Raw genomic sequence first — 18,327 nt, forward strand, 5'->3', positions numbered from 1 at the left:
TAACCTTCAACAATGTTGGTTTCCTAGTTGGAAGAAGTATAATTTTCAGGTCCCTGACCTCGTTCGGAAAAAGAATGAATAGTTTTGAAAAAAATGGATCTGCAATGGTGTGCAGGCAAGGTTAACTTTGAAAATAAAAGAATTAAAAATGTCTTTCACACTTGAACAAGACTTATCAGTACCGCAGTCCTTCGTTCATGCATGCATTATAGGAGTGTCTATGTTCCGGCGGTGTCGTGTTCGTTTTGTTACTTGTAACACTGCAAGTGTTGTTATCTTGTCCGATGCTGGTGTTGAGATTCTTTTTTTTTTGCAAGAAGTGGTCTAATCAAGGTTTACCAGACCTGGTTGAATAGACCTGCATTAAATCAATGTGAAAAAGGTCATAGACAAAAGAAGGTCGTTTTGAACCAAGACTACATCTTAACAGTTCGATTTTCAGTAATTTAATATCTTAGTACGACATTTTAAGAGCATTACATTCAAGTAAAAAAAAAATGCTAAGAATTAATATTTAATAATTTTAGCTTCATCTTCCATTACGTGTGTGTGTGTATATATATATATATATATATATATATATATATATGTTCTACAGGGTGTCTACCAGTCAAGAGAAAGTCAAGAAATTATGCTTGTGGTCAAGAATTCTTGCTATTTTTTCTTACAGCATAGTTAATTTGCATTGTTATAACTGTAGTGGGATTTCATAAAATTGAATATTTGGAAATCTCAAATTATATTGAGTTGTGATTAAGATTTTAAATTTTGTTTCTTAAGAATTACATTCTTGTATGCGTGAAGTTGTGTAAAAATATTAAATAAAGTAATGTGGCCATTTCCCATCCAAGACGAAGTCTGAAGCATTCATTTTTAAGCAAGTCTAAATCTCTTGTTAAAGTACAGCTTCAGTTTTCATCTTAACCGGCCTTGTGGTAAGGGTTTTTCATTAAATAAACATATCAATTTTCTTAATTTGCAACTATACCTAAGTAGGGGGCGATAAATGTTAAGAAAATGGAAAAAAAGGTCAAGAAAATGGAAAGAAATTTTGGATTTGTTACTTTAGTAGACACCCTGTTTCAGCAAATTACAAATTAAGCAAATTTTTACCCACTACGTTTCAGGTGAATATAATGCAATAACAATAATAATATGAACGATTCTTGTGTGGGTTTAAGGGCACCAGTGGATGTAAATTACATAGCTACTTGTTTTATTTCGCAGTTTGCTCAAACATGACAATTAACACGCAGTCAGTACTAAGAATAGTTTGTTGATTAGTTAGTAGGACCTTTTTTCTTTCACAACTTTCATTTATCTCTCTAAAACCCTCTCTCTAGGGCTGAAGAAATACTCGTTTAAGCAACGTAGAAAAAATGTCCTAGAGCAGGGGTTCCCAAACATATTCGTTTCACGAAGTTTTAACAAGATTTTTTCGCTACGCCCAAATCAGCCTATCTAACACTTCCAACGCTCACTTAGTGCTTGCCTTAAGTAAAAAAATAAACACGTATTTAATTTACATTTTATATGTAAAAGTACTAAAACCATGTGTAGACTGACAAGTAAGTGTCATTTCAGTGAAAATATTGGATAATTTCGCAGCGCCCCTGTAAGCCAGCCACGGCGCTCAGGTCGCTGCGACGCACACTTTGGGAACCACTGTCCTAGAGTATAACCTGGATTTTATATTATTTTATTTGCCCTATTATTATTATTGCATTTGTATTTGCATATTTTGGTTTTCTACCTGATGTTAATCGCCAGTGCTGTATTGAAGTGTTGGCATCCCTAATCCATTTAAACAATGCTGATTATAGCAACAGTAATAATAATAAAAAATAATGTTGAGTAGCTCCATAACCATTTTCTCTCATTCTGATGGGCCTCCTCAATGGCGCAGTGGTATCGTCGTAGCCTTGTAATCAAGGGGTCCCCGGTTCCATACCCGGTGGAGGCACATAGTGGTTCGGATCCCAATTAAACTGTAGGTCCAGTCCCAATAAGCCTTACTATGCACAAAGTGGACTTAAAACTCCAAATCAATCAATCAACTCTTATTCTGAAAACTTTATATATACTCGTAGAATGATCCTGTGACTACTTACTATATACTTGAATCAGTCATACCTGAACAGCATGCGAAAATCCTACGGAGATTCATACAGTACAGAAGTGGACAGACAACATAGCATATTTCCCATTCTTTTCACGTCACAGAATATAGCCGGGATTTTCTTAACAGGTACTATACCAATATGAACGCAAGTAAGTCTCAGTTCACGGCTCTGTTGCGAAGTTGCATATATCAATGGTGGTGATCTGTGACGCAACGACTTATTGTTTGAGACTATAACAAGCGTGCCATCAGTGTCTGCTGAACCAAATCTTACGAGGAAACACATAAAAGTATTCCGCTGGTTCGTTATTGGTTTTATATCCTCTCGCGAGCATGTAGTATAGAGCAGTGTCTCTCAACCGCCGGACCGCGGACCGGTAACGGGCTCTGGCGTGAATTACTGTTTGACCAGCGATCGGAGAGCTCCAGTTGGCAAAGTGCCAAGAAAAAGGGGAAGGCAGGTGCGAGAACGCTGTTCGCGGTTGCACGTTGAACAGTTTTACCAATCTGCGAGGATGCTTATCCACCAGAACGTTTTGACTGTCCTGCCTCCATCATTACCAAAGCACATAGGGCCCGTTCCGAAAGTCGCACGAGTTTAACGCGTTAAACGAGTTATGGCAACTGGCCGTTCCATAAGTGCTTCCGTGCGTTTCGTGAGGTTCATTATGCTGTCCCAAAAGTCGCATTCCGTGCGTCTCGTGCAAGAACGAGATTCACCAAACGCACGAGCCAAGAGGTTGGTTTGTTCGGTGAGAATCGTCTGCTGCCTGCAGACAACGCGGGTGCATGATGGCTTCAAACTGCACTAGTTCGGGAATTGTATTATAATTTTAACAGAGAGCGTTATGAAGCAACATGCACAAGATGAGTGTGCCTCAACTGTTCTTACAATGTGCTTAAAATGAGTAACAATGGCCACAGTAGAGTTTATTTCTGTCAGAAGGAAATGCCATCCGCTGGACGCCATGAGGAAATTTTTTATAAACAAAACGCTGCGCCTGCGCTTTCGTCTAGAGCGTCCCATAAGTCTGTAAAATAACTGGTTTCACCAGGTTCACGAGCCCAGTTACTTTTTCGTTCGATTCGTTATGACTTTCGGAACGCACCCATACAGAACTCCGCACAAACACACTACACACACACACGAACAAACTTCACGTCTTTCCGCGTTTTGTTGCAAACACACCGCCCCACGGGCCACGACCAGAGCACTTCCAATATCTTAAGTTTCAATATTCTCCGATTGGCAACATTGCTCTCTTTCCCCACGTGACACTCGCGCTTCAGAGAAGCGGCTCCGAGAACTCTCCCAATTTACGAATGGACTTGGTTACTTCGGTCATGCGCAGAAAACTTGAGAGCTCTCTGATCGCTGGTCAAACAGTAAATCGGGCCGCGAAAGGTTTTTCTGAAGAACGCGACTTGCAGCAAAAAACTGACAACCACCTGGAAAGATTACCTTTCTTTGGTGTTCACCAGCGATAAGAGGAAAGCCTTTGTAACCAGTGCTGATGAGAATTCAAAGCCGCTGAGATGGAACTGTCACCCGTGCAGCCTCAAAATTATAAATTTAACGGTTTCGTCTTTCTACAGTTAGAGCAGGACGGGTGAAGAGACTTGCAGCCAGAGCTGGCAACCTCCTGGAAATATGACCTTACGCTCGGGTTAGAGTTCGACTGTGATTACAGGAAATGCTTTCGCAAAGTGGCGTGCTATTAAACGATCTAACCAGGGAGTGTCTTGCTTCCCGCGTCCAAATTTGGAGATTGATGAAAGGGCACTACGGTCAATTTAGTATGCGCAGCAATTTTCATTAACAAATATATTGAAGTGGAAATTTTAGATTAATTGGAATTTTTCCGTGTCCGAAATTGAACATGCCAATATAGATCAGCACTTACCAAATTAATTTAATGCTATTGAAAATAGGAAATATAGCTTTCCTGGCGACGTGATTCGAACAAGTCTTCCCGGGTTACAAGTCAGGTTAAATTGGAGTTGGCTTCCAACGTATGCCCTAGCTGGTGAGAGCAATGTATGCCCTCGAAACGTTGGAAGCCAACTCCAATTTCACCTGACTGGTGAGAGCAATGTATGCCCTCCAAACTTTGGAAGCCAACTCCAATTTAACCTGGCTTGTGAGAGCAATGTATGCCCTCGAAACGTTGGAAGTCATCTCCAATTTAACCTGACTAGTGAGAGCAATGTATGCCCTCGAAACGTTGGAAGCCAACTCCAATTTAACCTGACTGGTGGGAGCAATGAATGCCCTCGAAACGTTGGAAGCCAACTCCAATTAAACCTGGCTGGTGAGAGCAATGTATGCCCTCGAAACGTTGGAAGCCAACTCCAATTTAACCTGACTGGTGAGAGCAATCTATGCCCTCGAAACGTTGGAAGCCAACTCCAATTTAACCTGACTGGTGAGAGCAATGTATGCCCTCGAAACGTTGGACGCCATCTCCAATTTAACCTGATTGGTGAGAGCAATGTAAGCCCTCGAAACTTTGGAAGCCATCTCCAATTTAACCTGACTGGTGAGAGCAATGTATGCCCTCCAAACGTTGGAAGCCATCTCCAATTTAACCTGACTGGTGAGAGCAATGTATGCCCCCGAAACGTTGGAAGCCAACTCCAATTTAACCTGGCTGGTGAGAGCAATGTATGCCCTCGAAACGTTGGAAGCCAGCTGCAATTTAACCTGGCTGGTGAGAGCAATGTATGCCATCGAAACGTTGGAAGCCATCTCCAATTTAACCTGACTGGTGAGAGCAATGAATGCCCTCGAAACGTTGGAAGCCAACTCCAATTTAACCTGACTGGTGAGAGCAATGTATGCCCTCGAAACGTTGGAAGCCAACTCCAATTTAACCTGACTGGTGAGAGCAATGTATGCCCTCGAAACGTTGGAAGCCAGCTGCAATTTAACCTGACTGGTAAGAGCAATGTATGCCCTCGAAACGTTGGAAGCCATCTCCAATTTAACCTGACTTGTGAGAGCAATGTATGCCCTCGAAACGTTGGAAGCCAACTCCAATTTAACCTGACTGGTGAGAGCAATGTATGCCCTCGAAACGTTGGAAGCCAACTCCAATTTAACCTGACTGGTGAGAGCAATGTATGCCCTCGAAACGTTGGAAGCCAACTCCAATTTAACCTGACTGGTGAGAGCAATGTATGCCCTCGAAACGTTGGAAGCCAACTCCAATTTAACCTGACTGGTGAGAGCAATGTATGCCCTCGAAACGTTGGACGCCATCTCCAATTTAACCTGACTGGTGAGAGCAATGTATGCCCTCGAAACGTTGGAAGCAAGCTGCAATTTAACCTGGCTGTTGAGAGCAATGTATGCCCTCAAAACGTTGGAAGCCAACTCCAATTTAACCTGACTGGTGAGAGCAATGTATGCCCTCGAAACGTTGGAAGCCAACTCCAATTTAACCTGGCTGGTGAGAGCAATGTATGCCCTCGAAACGTTGGAAGCCATCTCCAATTTAACCTGACTGGTGAGAGCAATGTATGCCCTCGAAACGTTGGAAGCCAACTCCAATTTAACCTGACTGGTGAGAGCAATGTATGCCCTCGAAACGTTGGAAGCCATCTCCAATTTAACCTGACTGGTGAGAGCAATGTATGCCCTCGAAACGTTGGAAGCCAACTCCAATTTAACCTGACTGGTGAGAGCAATGTATGCCCTCGAAACGTTGGAAACCAGCTGCAATTTAACCTGACTGGTGAGAGCAATGTATTCCCTCGAAACGTTGGAAGCCATCTCCAATTTAACCTGACTGGTGAGAGCAATGTATTCCCTCGAAACGTTGGAAGCCATCTCCAATTTAACCTGACTTGTGAGAGCAATGTATGGCCTCGAAACGTTGGAAGCCATCTCCAATTTAACCTGACTGGTGAGAGCAATGTATGCCCTCGAAACGTTGGAAGCCAACTCCAATTTAACCTGGCTGGTGAGAGCAATGTATGCCCTCGAAACGTTGGAAGCCATCTCCAATTTAACCTGACTGGTGAGAGCAATATATGCCCTCGAAACGTTGGAAGCCAACTCCAATTTAACCTGACTGGTGCGAGCAATGTATGCCCTCGAAACGTTGGAAGCCAACTCCAATTTAACCTGACTGGTGAGAGCAATGTATGCCCTCGAAACGTTGGAAGCCAACTCCAATTTAACCTGACTGGTGAGAGCAATGTGTGCCCTCGAAACGTTGGAAGCCAGCTGCAATTTAACCTGGCTGGTGAGAGCAATGTATGCCCTCAAAACGTTGGAAGCCATCTCCAATTTAACCTGACTGGTGAGAGCAATGTATGCCCTCGAAACGTTGGAAGCCAACTCCAATTTAACCTGACTGTTGAGAGCAATGTATGCCCTCGAAACGTTGGAAGCCATCTCCAATTTAACCTGACTGGTGAGAGCAATGTATGCCCTCGAAACGTTGGAAGCCATCTCCAATTTAACCTGTCTGGTGAGAGCAATGTATGCCCTCGAAACGTTGGAAGCCTCCTGCAATTTAACCTGACTGGTAAGAGCAATGTATGCCCTCGAAACGTTGGAAGCCATCTCCAGTTTAACCTGACTTGTGAGAGCAATGTATGCCCTCGAAACGTTGGAAGCCAACTCCAATTTAACCTGGCTGGTGAGAGCAATGTATGCCCTCGAAACGTTGGAAGCCATCTCCAATTTAACCTGACTGGTGAGAGCAATGTATGCCCTCGAAACGTTGGAAGCCAACTCCAATTTAACCTGACTGGTGAGAGCAATGTATGCCCTCGAAACGTTGGAAGCCAACTCCAATTTAACCTGACTGGTGAGAGCAATGTATGCCCTCGAAACGTTGGAAGCCATCTCCAATTTAACCTGACTGGTGAGAGCAATGTATGCCCTCGAAACGTTGGAAGTAAGCTGCAATTTAACCTGGCTGTTGAGAGCAATGTATGCCCTCAAAACGTTGGAAGCCAACTCCAATTTAACCTGACTGGTGAGAGCAATGTATGCCCTCGAAACGTTGGAAGCCAACTCCAATTTAACCTGGCTGGTGAGAGCAATGTATGCCCTCGAAACGTTGGAAGCCAACTCCAATTTAACCTGACTGGTGAGAGCAATGTATGCCCTCGAAACGTTGGAAGCCATCTCCAATTTAACCTGACTGGTGAGAGCAATGTATGCCCTCGAAACGTTGGAAGCCAACTCCAATTTAACCTGACTGGTGAGAGCAATGTATGCCCTCGAAACGTTGGAAGCCATCTCCAATTTAACCTGACTGGTGAGAGCAATGTATGCTCTCGAAACGTTGGAAGCCATCTCCAATTTAACCTGACTGGTGAGAGCAATGTATGCCCTCGAAACGTTGGAAGCCATCTCCAATTTAACCTGACTGGTGAGAGCAATGTATGCCCTCGAAACGTTGGAAGCCATCTCCAATTTAACCTGACTTGTGAGAGCAATGTATGGCCTCGAAACGTTGGAAGCCATCTCCAATTTAACTTTGCTGGTAACCCGATAACACTTGTTCGACTTAATGCTATTTTTGTCAGATTAAACCAAAATATTCCATTGGATCTAGTTGTTGTTATCCAAATTTTATATTTGTCAACAGGCCTAGACATCATCGAACTGATACTATCTATGATTATGCCATAATTGTTTCAAGCATGGGCGATGCCAGAAATTTTTGTAGGGGGGTGGGAATCGGGCAAATGAAAGTTGAGTAGTAGATTTCTTGATTGAATTGTTGTTTTAAGTCCACTTTATGCACAGAAAGGCTAATCGGGACTGGACCTACAGTTTAAAGTGGTATCTGAACCACCATGTGCTTCCAGCGAATATCGAACCCGAGACCTCTTGATTACAAGGCGGCGACGCTACCACTGCACCATCGGGGAGGCCCTTTGAATACTAGAAAAATCATAAGTATTATTACCACGGTTAAAAATGTTACTATACAATATTAAATACTTATACAATAATAAATATTAAAAAAACAAAAATACATTTTAGGGCCTCCCTGATGGCGCAGTGGTAGCGTCGTCGCCTTGTATTCAAGGGGTCCCAGGTTCGATACCCGGTGGAGGCACAAGTGGTTCGGATCCCACTTTAAACTGTAGGTCCAGTCCCGATTAGCCTTACTGTGCATAAAGTGCACTTAAAACACCAAATCAACAACAACAAAAATACATTTTATTCGAAATAATAATAATAATAATAATAATTATTATTATATAAATGGGGAGACTCAATCCAGCAATCGAGTCAATACCAACACAACTATTTTCCATTATTTCTTTTGTATTTTATGCAGTTAGTATCTGAAATGCATTTTGATTAGCTTTTGCACGTCTCGTTCAAGAAAAGGCTTTAAATGTTAGGGGGAATTATTTTTTCATAAAGTTTGTTGTGTGACCTCTCACCTACAACTGTAAGTATTAGAATTTCGAAAACTGTTGAACCATTTGTTCTTTAGATGAAATGGTAGAATATAACCTTGTTGCTGTATTTTTCACTCAATGTTTTCGATTCAATGCATTTTTACTTTGATTATTCTGTTTGAATACTAACTAAATTAACTGTTCTTAACAATAAGAGTAACAAACTTTCGGCTTTCTTGTATCTTTAGATGAACGATGTCAATTTCCAGGGGGGGTCCATCGACCCGTTCGACCCCACCCCCCACTCCCGACACCCATGGTTTCAAGGGTATATATTTTTTAATACATACATTTTTAAAAAAAATTGAAAGCTCTTTACGAGTAATATTGTTGGAATCGAGGCATAATGCTGTAAGGGGGTTGTAAGATGACGCCATAAGTTATATCGCAGGTGGTATTACTGTCGGTGAAATCGATACAACTTCATTTTTTTTTCAAATTGGAACTCAATTTTTGAATTCTACGAAAAAAGTAGAATTTCACTTTCTTCATATTGTTTTAATCGCAGAGATGAGGATGTACGATCTATGATGAACTGATGGAATGGATCAGAAGTAGACAAACGCAATAATACATCCATGTCTTAACAAGAATTCGAACCTTGAACCTTTGGCTTCGTTGTGCGTTGCTCTCACCATTTCGTCACGGAAGACGACAAAAGAGAATAGAGAATATGATACTGGGAAGATAAAGTACGAAGAGAAGAAGAGAAAGAGAGGAATCGAAATTATTTTTTTTCAATTTTTGATGTACACACCAATATCATTCGTACATCGGCGCCGATTGGGTGCCAAAACTGCTTGGGCAGGGAAATTTACCTTCTCTTGGCAGAGAGGGCTTAGCCTCAAGAGGGTTCAGGTTCAATAAGTAGCAACATTTAAGGGAGGACAACTGCCCCCTTACCACCCTAATGTCCGCCACTGCATTTAAAGCATTTTTGCTGTATACCTCGCAAAATCGTGATCATTTATCAAACTTTTTCTCGCATTTGTTTGCCTTCACCTTGAACGCTTCGGTGTTGCAGCGTCCTTTATAAATAATTCGTGAGGTAGGCGCTAGATGGCAGAATATGCTTCGTCGACTGGGACTCCATCTAGTGGTGCGTATTAGAAATACGCATTACAGAGTATTAAAACTATTATGTTACTTTAGAACAGTGGTTCTCAAACTGTGGTACGCGTACCACCCGGGGTACATTAACTACTTGAAGGGGGTACGCAATCAGCTGGGAGAGTGGTTTTTCATCCATGGTGTACCTAAAAAACAAGTGCCGAAATAGACTAAATTTGGAGCCGAATCTCCGCTTGAAAGTTCCAAGTGCACAACCAGACACGAAGATACTGTGTCAGGATATGCAATCACATCCATCTCACTAGAAATCCTGAGAATTTACAATATAAATTGTGCTTGACAGTTTGTTTACAAACTTATTTCTGTTCTTTAGTTTTCTTCAATGACTCGGGAACAATATATGAAAATTAAAGTTTCTTACGTACTTCTTAGCATACATGTGTTTTACATTTTTATTTTTATAACTGATCATAAGATTATAAACGTACGAACACTCAATAAAATAATAAACGTGGGATTCTAATGTTTTTTTGTTTACTATCTTCCCGCGTACAGCCCGAATACAATGATTCCGTGCTCGTAACGAACACATGCTCTTAGCGAACACCGGAAGGAAATGATTTGCAGGTGAGTGCTGTTAGCGAACACACAAACTTGCCCTGTCATGTTTGTCCTTGAAAGTGGTCAACATGCAAGTGTTGCCAGTGATACCTTATAATCATTTTGTGTTTGAAATTAACTAAATGAAGGATCTTCAACAATTTAGGTTATGTTAACTACATGAAAGTTTTTGTTAAAATATTGATATATTTCATCTTCCTTAAAATCAAATTTTACGTAGGAAATGTAAATGTTAATCAACCTAGGTTACTTTTTGTACAAAGGACAACTTCCTAAGACATTTGTAAATGTTATTATCAATTTTCAGTTGTTCCAAAGCTGTTTTCATCCGGGTGTCGATGTTCATTTAAGTCTTCCTTTTACCACTAGAGAATCCAAATTCTCCCTGCCTAATTTGGAACATGGCATGTACCGCTTCCTCTTTTCGTTTGATTATTAAGTGGAATATATTCGGAGTTTTTATCCCGATAGCGCTATTTAGACGATGGTGTCAACCTGAAATTACAAGTACCCAATTGTACTGTTAGCTATATATTTTTAATTTTATTTCACTCATCTTGATGGTTTCACAGTCAATTGAAGAAGGGCCTCACTTATCGCACAACACTTGAGCAACCTTGTGTTCTGACGTCACGGGAGAGAGCTTTTTAATTTTAGGCTAAATGCCTACGTTGTTAGGTTAGGCTAGCTATGTTTAGTTCTCTTAGCCTAAATAATAATTTTTCATTGTATTTTTGCTAATGGAACCTAACCTAACCTCGTAGGCATTCCTCGTCTGACGTCAGAATACGTATAGCAAAACTGTTGTGCGACAAGGAAGACCCGATTGAAGAATGAGTCAGGTCAGGTCAAGAGGCACCAGCCACTGAGGTGTTTCTCCACGCAAGTTGGCTTATCACTGGCAACACTTCATGCTGATCAGATTCAAAGACAAATAAGACAGGACAAGTTTGCGTGTTCGCTAACAGCACGCACCTGCAAATCCTTCCGTAACTGTGTTCGATACGAGCACGTTCGCTAACAGCACGGCACCAATACAATTTTGCTCTATGGCAGATACACACCTCCAACATCTCAAATCGCCTCTGCAATATCAGGCAGCCAAAAAAAATCCCCTAAAGCTCCTATTCGGAGAAAACCTATGCGGGGGAGGGGGGGTTACATTAGACCTTTAGTTACGACTAAAGGGGTACAATGAGAAAAAAAGTTTCAGAACCGCAGCTCTATAAGAATAGCTATCACAAAACCAAATTTCCGATTCAAGTAACTCCAGGTCACTGGCGTACGCAGGAAGGAAGCTGATGAGGCTATAGTCCGTCTCAAAATTTTCAATTTGGAAAACCCAAAGTGGTAAATTCAAAATCACCTTAAAATGGCTCCGATTATCATTTTTGTCTTTGAACAACTTTTAAAATGAAGGTTAAAAGTGGTAATTACGAAATATTTTGTATTACGTAACTCCCACTCCCTAGAATGTAGATATGCAATATCCAACTTTACAATTCCAGCCACCTCCGAGAAAATACTTGCGTGCGTCAGTGCACTATTTTTAGGTCCAATTCCATCAGGCCTAGGAGGGCATGTACTACCAGGACCACATTTAAACCTGACCTTGGAGACCATGAATTTGGGTTGGCAAGATTTCCCATCATAATTGGACTAGCTAAAAAAAAATTAACTGCCATGTACTTTCCGTTGATTTGCTTTATTTTACTTTCTGCCACTTTTGACTGATCGCGAAGATGAGGGTGAATGGTGATAAGGTGAGATGGATGAAGCCACAATCACAAACATATGGGGACGACAACACGAACCCCATAGAGGATTACTGGCTGTGAGTCCAGACGCCACAGCCTCGCTAGTCTGCAATATGTAGTCCAGGCAGGGTGTACTGCGTGGAAAAGAGGTTTACATTTGGATGATTGAGGAAGTCACTCCATAACCCCTGATCAGGGTTCGAAGTTGGGACTTCTGGCCCGGTAGCGAAAAGGCTTGGCATAAGCATACATGTGATTAATTTGTTCAACATTTTTTATTTATACAAACAAGGGCCAATGAAAATACTCCAACTACTCCTTATTATTTTTATTACGAGTATGAAGGGCCGGGGGGGGGGGGGGGGAGAGAACCAGGTAACTCAACTTTCGTCAAACTCCAGAACATGAACTTTTAATTGCAAAACGTTACTGAACATGTGAGTGAAAAGGTACAAAAAGCATGTTTTGATAAATGGAAGTTTCTAATGTATGAAATGAAATAAAGCATGTTGTAGAGTCCAGTACTATATCCACATGGCAGGAAATGACACCACTACTTCGCTTACGACATAAAATTAACTTTCCTCTTATTTTTTTCTCTTGAAACTACTCATGACTTTTTTGGATGAAGGGAAAATTGTGTAAAGAAAGGGAAATTTCCCCTTTGCAAAGGGAAATTTAACCTTAGATTGTGACAACACTGCTTGCACTCCAACTCCAACCTCTGCAATCACTACCTCCGGTTAGGTCTCACCTCTACCCGAGCACCAGCTTTGGTACATACAAAAATGACTAGTGGAACACGCCGTTACGATGCAATTCTATACCTCATCTGGATTGGGCTCAAAGCACTTTAGTTAGGTACGTACCTCAAGAATTAGCGTACCCGCTTGACGTTTGCCTTGGACTGAATTTGACAACGATTTTTGCTGGTCAAATTCTTCAATTCTGTTACTTGTGGCTTCGCGAGCAGGTACGTACGTACTCTATCTAGAATTATATTTCGGGCGGTCCAAACTAAATGGTGTAATAATAATAATGTTTTTATCAATAGTTTAATAAGATTCAAATAATAATAATGATATTTAAATACGTAAATTAATATTTATTATTCTTGTTGTTCTTGCATGAAAAAAAAACACGCATGTATTTCTTCTGGCTTGTGTAGTTAACATCACTAACATATGTATAAAAACAGCTGTCTTACCAAAAAAATCAAGTATTTTTCTTATTTAATTTTGGACTTGTCTTTCCGAAGGTGATAAATCCAGAATTTGAGCGATAATTTTGAAATTATCATCGATGCAGTAATATACGTACTAACTTGCATTTAATTGTTGATCTTTGGTACAGTAGGCGAATAAAACTGGTAAAAATCCCACTAGGTCGGAGGATATATTGAATGGCAAAATTTACAATTTTCTCTGTTAAATATTACAAAATGAAAATAATCTGCTTACAATGAAGCTTTCTACCGTTACGTAAGTGGTAACGCAAAATTGAATTGTTTGATATGTGTTCACTGTGTTTTGCGCAACTGTGACGTTGCAAAAGATTTGTTCAACTATTGTTATAGAAGCTAATCGAGTAATAGTAAATATTTGAAGTTTCTTAAATACAATTTTGATGCATAATTATAATCTGCTATGACGTGCTGAAGTGATCCTGGATATTACACATCGTAACGTTAAAAGCCAAAGGCGCTTAATGCATGTGTTCAAATTAGAAATTATATTAAATTATAGTTTTGATGGGCAGTTTGAGAAACCATATACTAAACACAGAAAAAAACAAAGTTTCGAGTTTTTGTTAAAATATATTATGTTATTTGACTTCTTCATTGTATTACATTACAAGCAGCTCGTTGACAATTCTGAAATCCAGACTTGCTTTAATCTCCTTGGATCTTGTATTTCTGGTTGTTTCCAATAAAGTATACTCGTCGGCTTCCGATTTTTTGTGTTGGTCTGTAGTTTGCTGTTATTGGTCCTTGCTCGTCGTTACGGAGCTTGCGAAATTCTTCGAGCTGGAAAACAAAATTGAAGGATTTTTTTATACAATTTTAAAATAATTATTAGCCATTCATAGAAGTTCATATAAACCTCATCGATCGACCTTGAGGTAGAAACAACATTAAGAATAAGTTAGATGCTCTGGAAGGAATTCTAAAAGGATGTATTTATTTTATAAGAAGTTGGCACATCGTGTTGGTTTTCAAAACGAGACGTATTTTCAAAAAGTCTTTGTTGAAGTCCAGCTACGACATAGAACCGAATCTCGTGGACGATACTTTGATTTCAAACTAGATCGTAATAGATATGCTAGTGGTGAGAGAGAGGCCAGGTTTTTCGAGTAGGACTTCATAGTCTAATGTACACTATTGGTAAGAACACACGCTCGTGTTTATCTGTATTGTTACAATCCTCCTATTAACAATTAGCTTGTTTAGACGGAAGGACTTCCTTTTACATCTTTGCTAGCATAAATGCTATGTAAATACTTCCAAGAATCTTAGAGCAGACAGTACTTTACACGGAAGCATTTTACGGAACATTTCGGCAAGCTTTTGCAATTACAATGTACGTACGTATAATACAGAGCATTCCGTGACATTCGCTACGAGACTCGACGGCAAGCTGCCAGGCATCAGCGCTTGTCTTTCCCGGTGAACGGGTCTGCGACAGTCGCTTGAGTCGGCTATTAAAATTACAGTTTTCATATTGTGTACTAACTTTGACTACAGAGGGTGTTGAAAACGATGTCCCTCTGCTGCAACACATTCCTGGCATCTCCGAAGGAAATTGGCATTTACACGTGCAAGTTCGTCTACTGTAATTCTCCCGATTTTTCGTACAATAATCTCTTTTTAACTCACGGATGGTGTGCGGATTGTCTTTGTATACTTTATTTCCCCATTTTTCTTTCCATTTTTATTCAGAACTGACCCTGTTACTCTAAACTTTTTTTTACGAGGTTTAATATAAGCGACTGTCGCGGACCCGTTTACCGAGAAAGACAAGCGCTGATGCCGGGCCGCTTGCCGCCGAGTCTCGTAGCCAATGTCAGGGAATGCTCTGTATATACAGCACGAAAGACACGTTGAGTTACACCCTCTATGGTGAGTGCACGGTTTTAACAGTTGAAACAATTAAAATATTCTTCCATACGTGTACTGTGTAAGTTATAAAGTATGTATTTAAGCAGTGCCATTGCTTTTGTACCTAATACCGTTTTATACGATACGTTATTCCTCTCGGTTGAATAGTTATCGTCTTTTAAAGATGTGAAGTGATACATTGTTTACATCTCACGCGGCCGCCATTAAAACTGCACTCGTGACCTAGAGGTCGCTTCTGATTGGTTATGCTACGAAAAATGCTACGCAAATAGGATCGATCTTATCATTAGAGAAATGCCATGAAATATGCCATGGGATCTGAAATGATATAAGATTTTTCACTTTACACGGTAGCATTTGGGTCATGGCACAAATGGTAAGAAAAATGCTAAGAAAGATACCTTCGTCTAAAGCGGGGCATACAGCGAACTCACCTGCTCCTCAGAGATCGGTAGTTTGACAGAGGAAATTATCCATGTCACAGCTTCGTTGCAAGGTGGAGTTGTCAAGGACCCTTCGTAACTCACAAAACCATGGGTCAAAGGGTTGAAGAGGTTTCCCAAATTAAGATTCTCGATAACGGTCGAACTTCCTGCTTCCTGGATCTGTTCCAGTGCCTGCACGACTGACTGCAATGCTTCGTTATTCTCTGGCACTACCTGCAAAAGTGAACCAATTGGTAGGTTGATCCAATTCATAAAAACTGCGTCTATGCTATTCTTCATTATTGACTCTTATTTCCTATACTTTTCTTACAAACATTACCGATTTCATTTACAATTTAATGATCCTGTCCGCAGTTAGTCCTTTTCGCATTTTTAAAATTGTACTCGAAACCAGATACACGTCGTGGTTGGCTTCCTCGCGAGTTATGTCACATACGAAACTGGCGTTCCAATGAGAACTTAAACCATACCTGAAAGAAGAACGCTGCTACAACTATTCCATCCTTGTACTGGAGAGCCCTTTCTTGGCTTCCGTACCGCCCCTTGTAGTGGACTAGGTGGGCTTCAAGTGGCAGCCTGAAATTATTAAGAAAAACAAAAACTGAAGAGGGTAGACTGTAATGCATTTTAGAACAGCAACTGTTTACATGGTTGTGTCCTAATTGCGAACAGTGCCTGCATCGTCCTAATTGCGAACACATGAAACTGAGAAATATTTCCACGTCCTAATTGCGAACACATCGAACTGAAATCCTGTTTTTAAAAACAGGTAAGGGTAAGACACGAGATTTCTGGTCTTTGCCAGCGCCAAAGGAAGAGAGACTTTGAAGACCCAAACACATATTTTAAAGGATGAAACGTTCAAAAGCTGTACTAGCCAGTTTTCTTGGATTATACATGCAGACTTGGGATGTACGAATTTAGAAGCAAATGTACCTCTAGCCTTCGCGTTTCCATCAGACAAGAGGAAAGACATTTATTTACGGTTGTTTCGATTAATCTTGAGGGAAATACCAGAGTGTAACCCTGAAACGGTGAAAATTGACTTCGAGGCTGCTGCTATTTCTGCTTGCAAAGAGGTTTCAACCAAGATTAACATTCACGGTTGTTTTTTCCACTTTACATAAAGTCTTTGGAGGAAAGTTCAAGAAATTCGCATGACTACATCTTACAATAAAGATGAAGAAATAAAGAGGAGCATCCGTATGTGAGCGTCTTTAGCTTTTCTAAACCTAGATCTTGAAGAATGATGGCTTCATATTTACGAGCAAGCTGAATCCACAAGCAAGCCACATTCAATAGTGGCAGAGCTCATTAAATCCTTAGAGGCTGAGGCAGAAAATGTATGTATTTCGACGAAGGCTTTAATCATGTCGGATTTTATGTTAAAATTGACATGCTTCAACTTGAGGTGCAACTTTTACACCACCAGTGACCCACAGACCACTGACCAGTGTCAAGTGTGGCACTGAGTTTCTTTTCAAATATAGTTAAAAGGACTCAGGAAATTGAGAGAAAGTTGTAGGTTTGCTACGCCCTTGGGGTACGTATTTAAATGTTATTTATACCACGGCTACAGATATATCTTAATCTCAGGGGATAGGTTCTTTATTCGAGAATTCCAAATAAGAAAGCGTTTTATAACCAAGAGATATAGTTAAATGCGGATCTATATTCTGAAAACTGTACACAATACAGAGAAAACATATAGCGAAGCTTGTATATATATATATATATGCTGATTTCAAATTTACGTCGGTTATATTCTTCTTAAAAAAGGAATTCTTCTTCTTCTTCTTCCTTCTCGTAATTTCTGCGAAAAGGCTTCTTCTTTTCTTCTTTCTATTTTTTGGAAAATACTTCTTCTTCTTTCTATTTGGGAAAAGGCTTCTTCTTCCTTTCTTCCTTCTATTTTTGGAAAATACTTCTTCTTCTTTCTATTTTTGAAGAAGACTTCTTCTTCTTTTCTTCCTTCTATTTTGGGAAAAGGCTTCTTCTTTCTGTTTTTTGGAAAATACTTCTTCTTCTCTTTGATTTGGGAAAAAGCTTCTTCTTCTTTTCTTCCTACTATTTTGGGAAAAGGCTTCATCTTCTTTTCCTTCTTCTAATTTATTTCTTCCCTTTTAAATCGTAATCTTATTTATTACATATATGCGCTCGCTTTCTTTGGCATTATATAAACAACACAAGCTATATTTATCGAAAGATTAGGGGCGCCTAAACTGACAATAGCGCCACCTCCTATGTAAGGACCCAAAAGGGGAATAGCCCAGGATCGCTAACAGCAAGCGCTGCCTATGGCCCAGTGCGTCTAATAAGAAGCGCAACCGTAAGTGCTTGGGGGCGTCTAATTTGACACAGCGCCACCGAGGGACGGACAAATACAAAAGCTGACGATATTCTCCTCGTCAGAAAATCAAAAAGGAGAGAGATACATTTCTGAATTCATTTGCTCACTTATTAACTTTTCTTTATTGTTTCATATATGAGGATTTTCTTAATTATCTTAATTGGCTACATACAACATTTTATTCACTCCTTCTATAATTTTTATACTCTTCCTTTATGTATTTTTCATTTACTATAATATAGTATATAATCGCTCTCCTCCGCTCCAAGTTTCTACAATGAACTCTGCTCTTCTTTATATGGCGTGCTGCCATCTGTCGTCGCTCTCGGGAAACATCTCTTCCTTGCATTTCTCATTGTCTTTTCCGAACTGGCACGTGACAGGTTACAAGGCAGAAAAATGTG

At 40.2% G+C, this 18,327-nt stretch overlaps 2 protein-coding genes across 3 annotated transcripts in view; both read right to left on the reverse strand.

Annotated features, from left to right (window-relative positions):
* LOC145978159 (uncharacterized) overlaps positions 1 to 2,305 on the reverse strand; it is a 97,507-nt gene extending 95,202 nt beyond the window's left edge. The window contains exon 1 of the mRNA XM_083110598.1: positions 2,134 to 2,305. The gene's annotated coding sequence lies outside the window, so the exon portion shown is untranslated. The remainder of the gene's footprint in view (positions 1 to 2,133) is intronic.
* An 11,506-nt stretch (positions 2,306 to 13,811) lies between these two features.
* Positions 13,812 to 18,327, reverse strand: part of LOC145978364 (carbonic anhydrase 2-like) — a 29,282-nt gene continuing 24,766 nt past the window's right edge. For both annotated transcript variants that reach the window (XM_083110966.1, XM_083110965.1), the window contains exons 6-8: positions 16,044 to 16,149; positions 15,562 to 15,786; positions 13,812 to 14,035 (exon numbers count right to left, since the gene is read on the reverse strand). In XM_083110966.1, the coding sequence (XP_082967092.1) occupies positions 13,901 to 14,035; positions 15,562 to 15,786; positions 16,044 to 16,149 (466 nt within the window). In that variant the 3' untranslated portion in view covers positions 13,812 to 13,900. The remainder of the gene's footprint in view (positions 14,036 to 15,561; positions 15,787 to 16,043; positions 16,150 to 18,327) is intronic.

This window comes from Lepisma saccharinum, chromosome 24, assembly GCF_977018435.1.
Source record: "Lepisma saccharinum chromosome 24, izLepSacc3.1, whole genome shotgun sequence".
In the NCBI taxonomy this organism is placed as follows: domain Eukaryota; kingdom Metazoa; phylum Arthropoda; class Insecta; order Zygentoma; family Lepismatidae; genus Lepisma; species Lepisma saccharinum.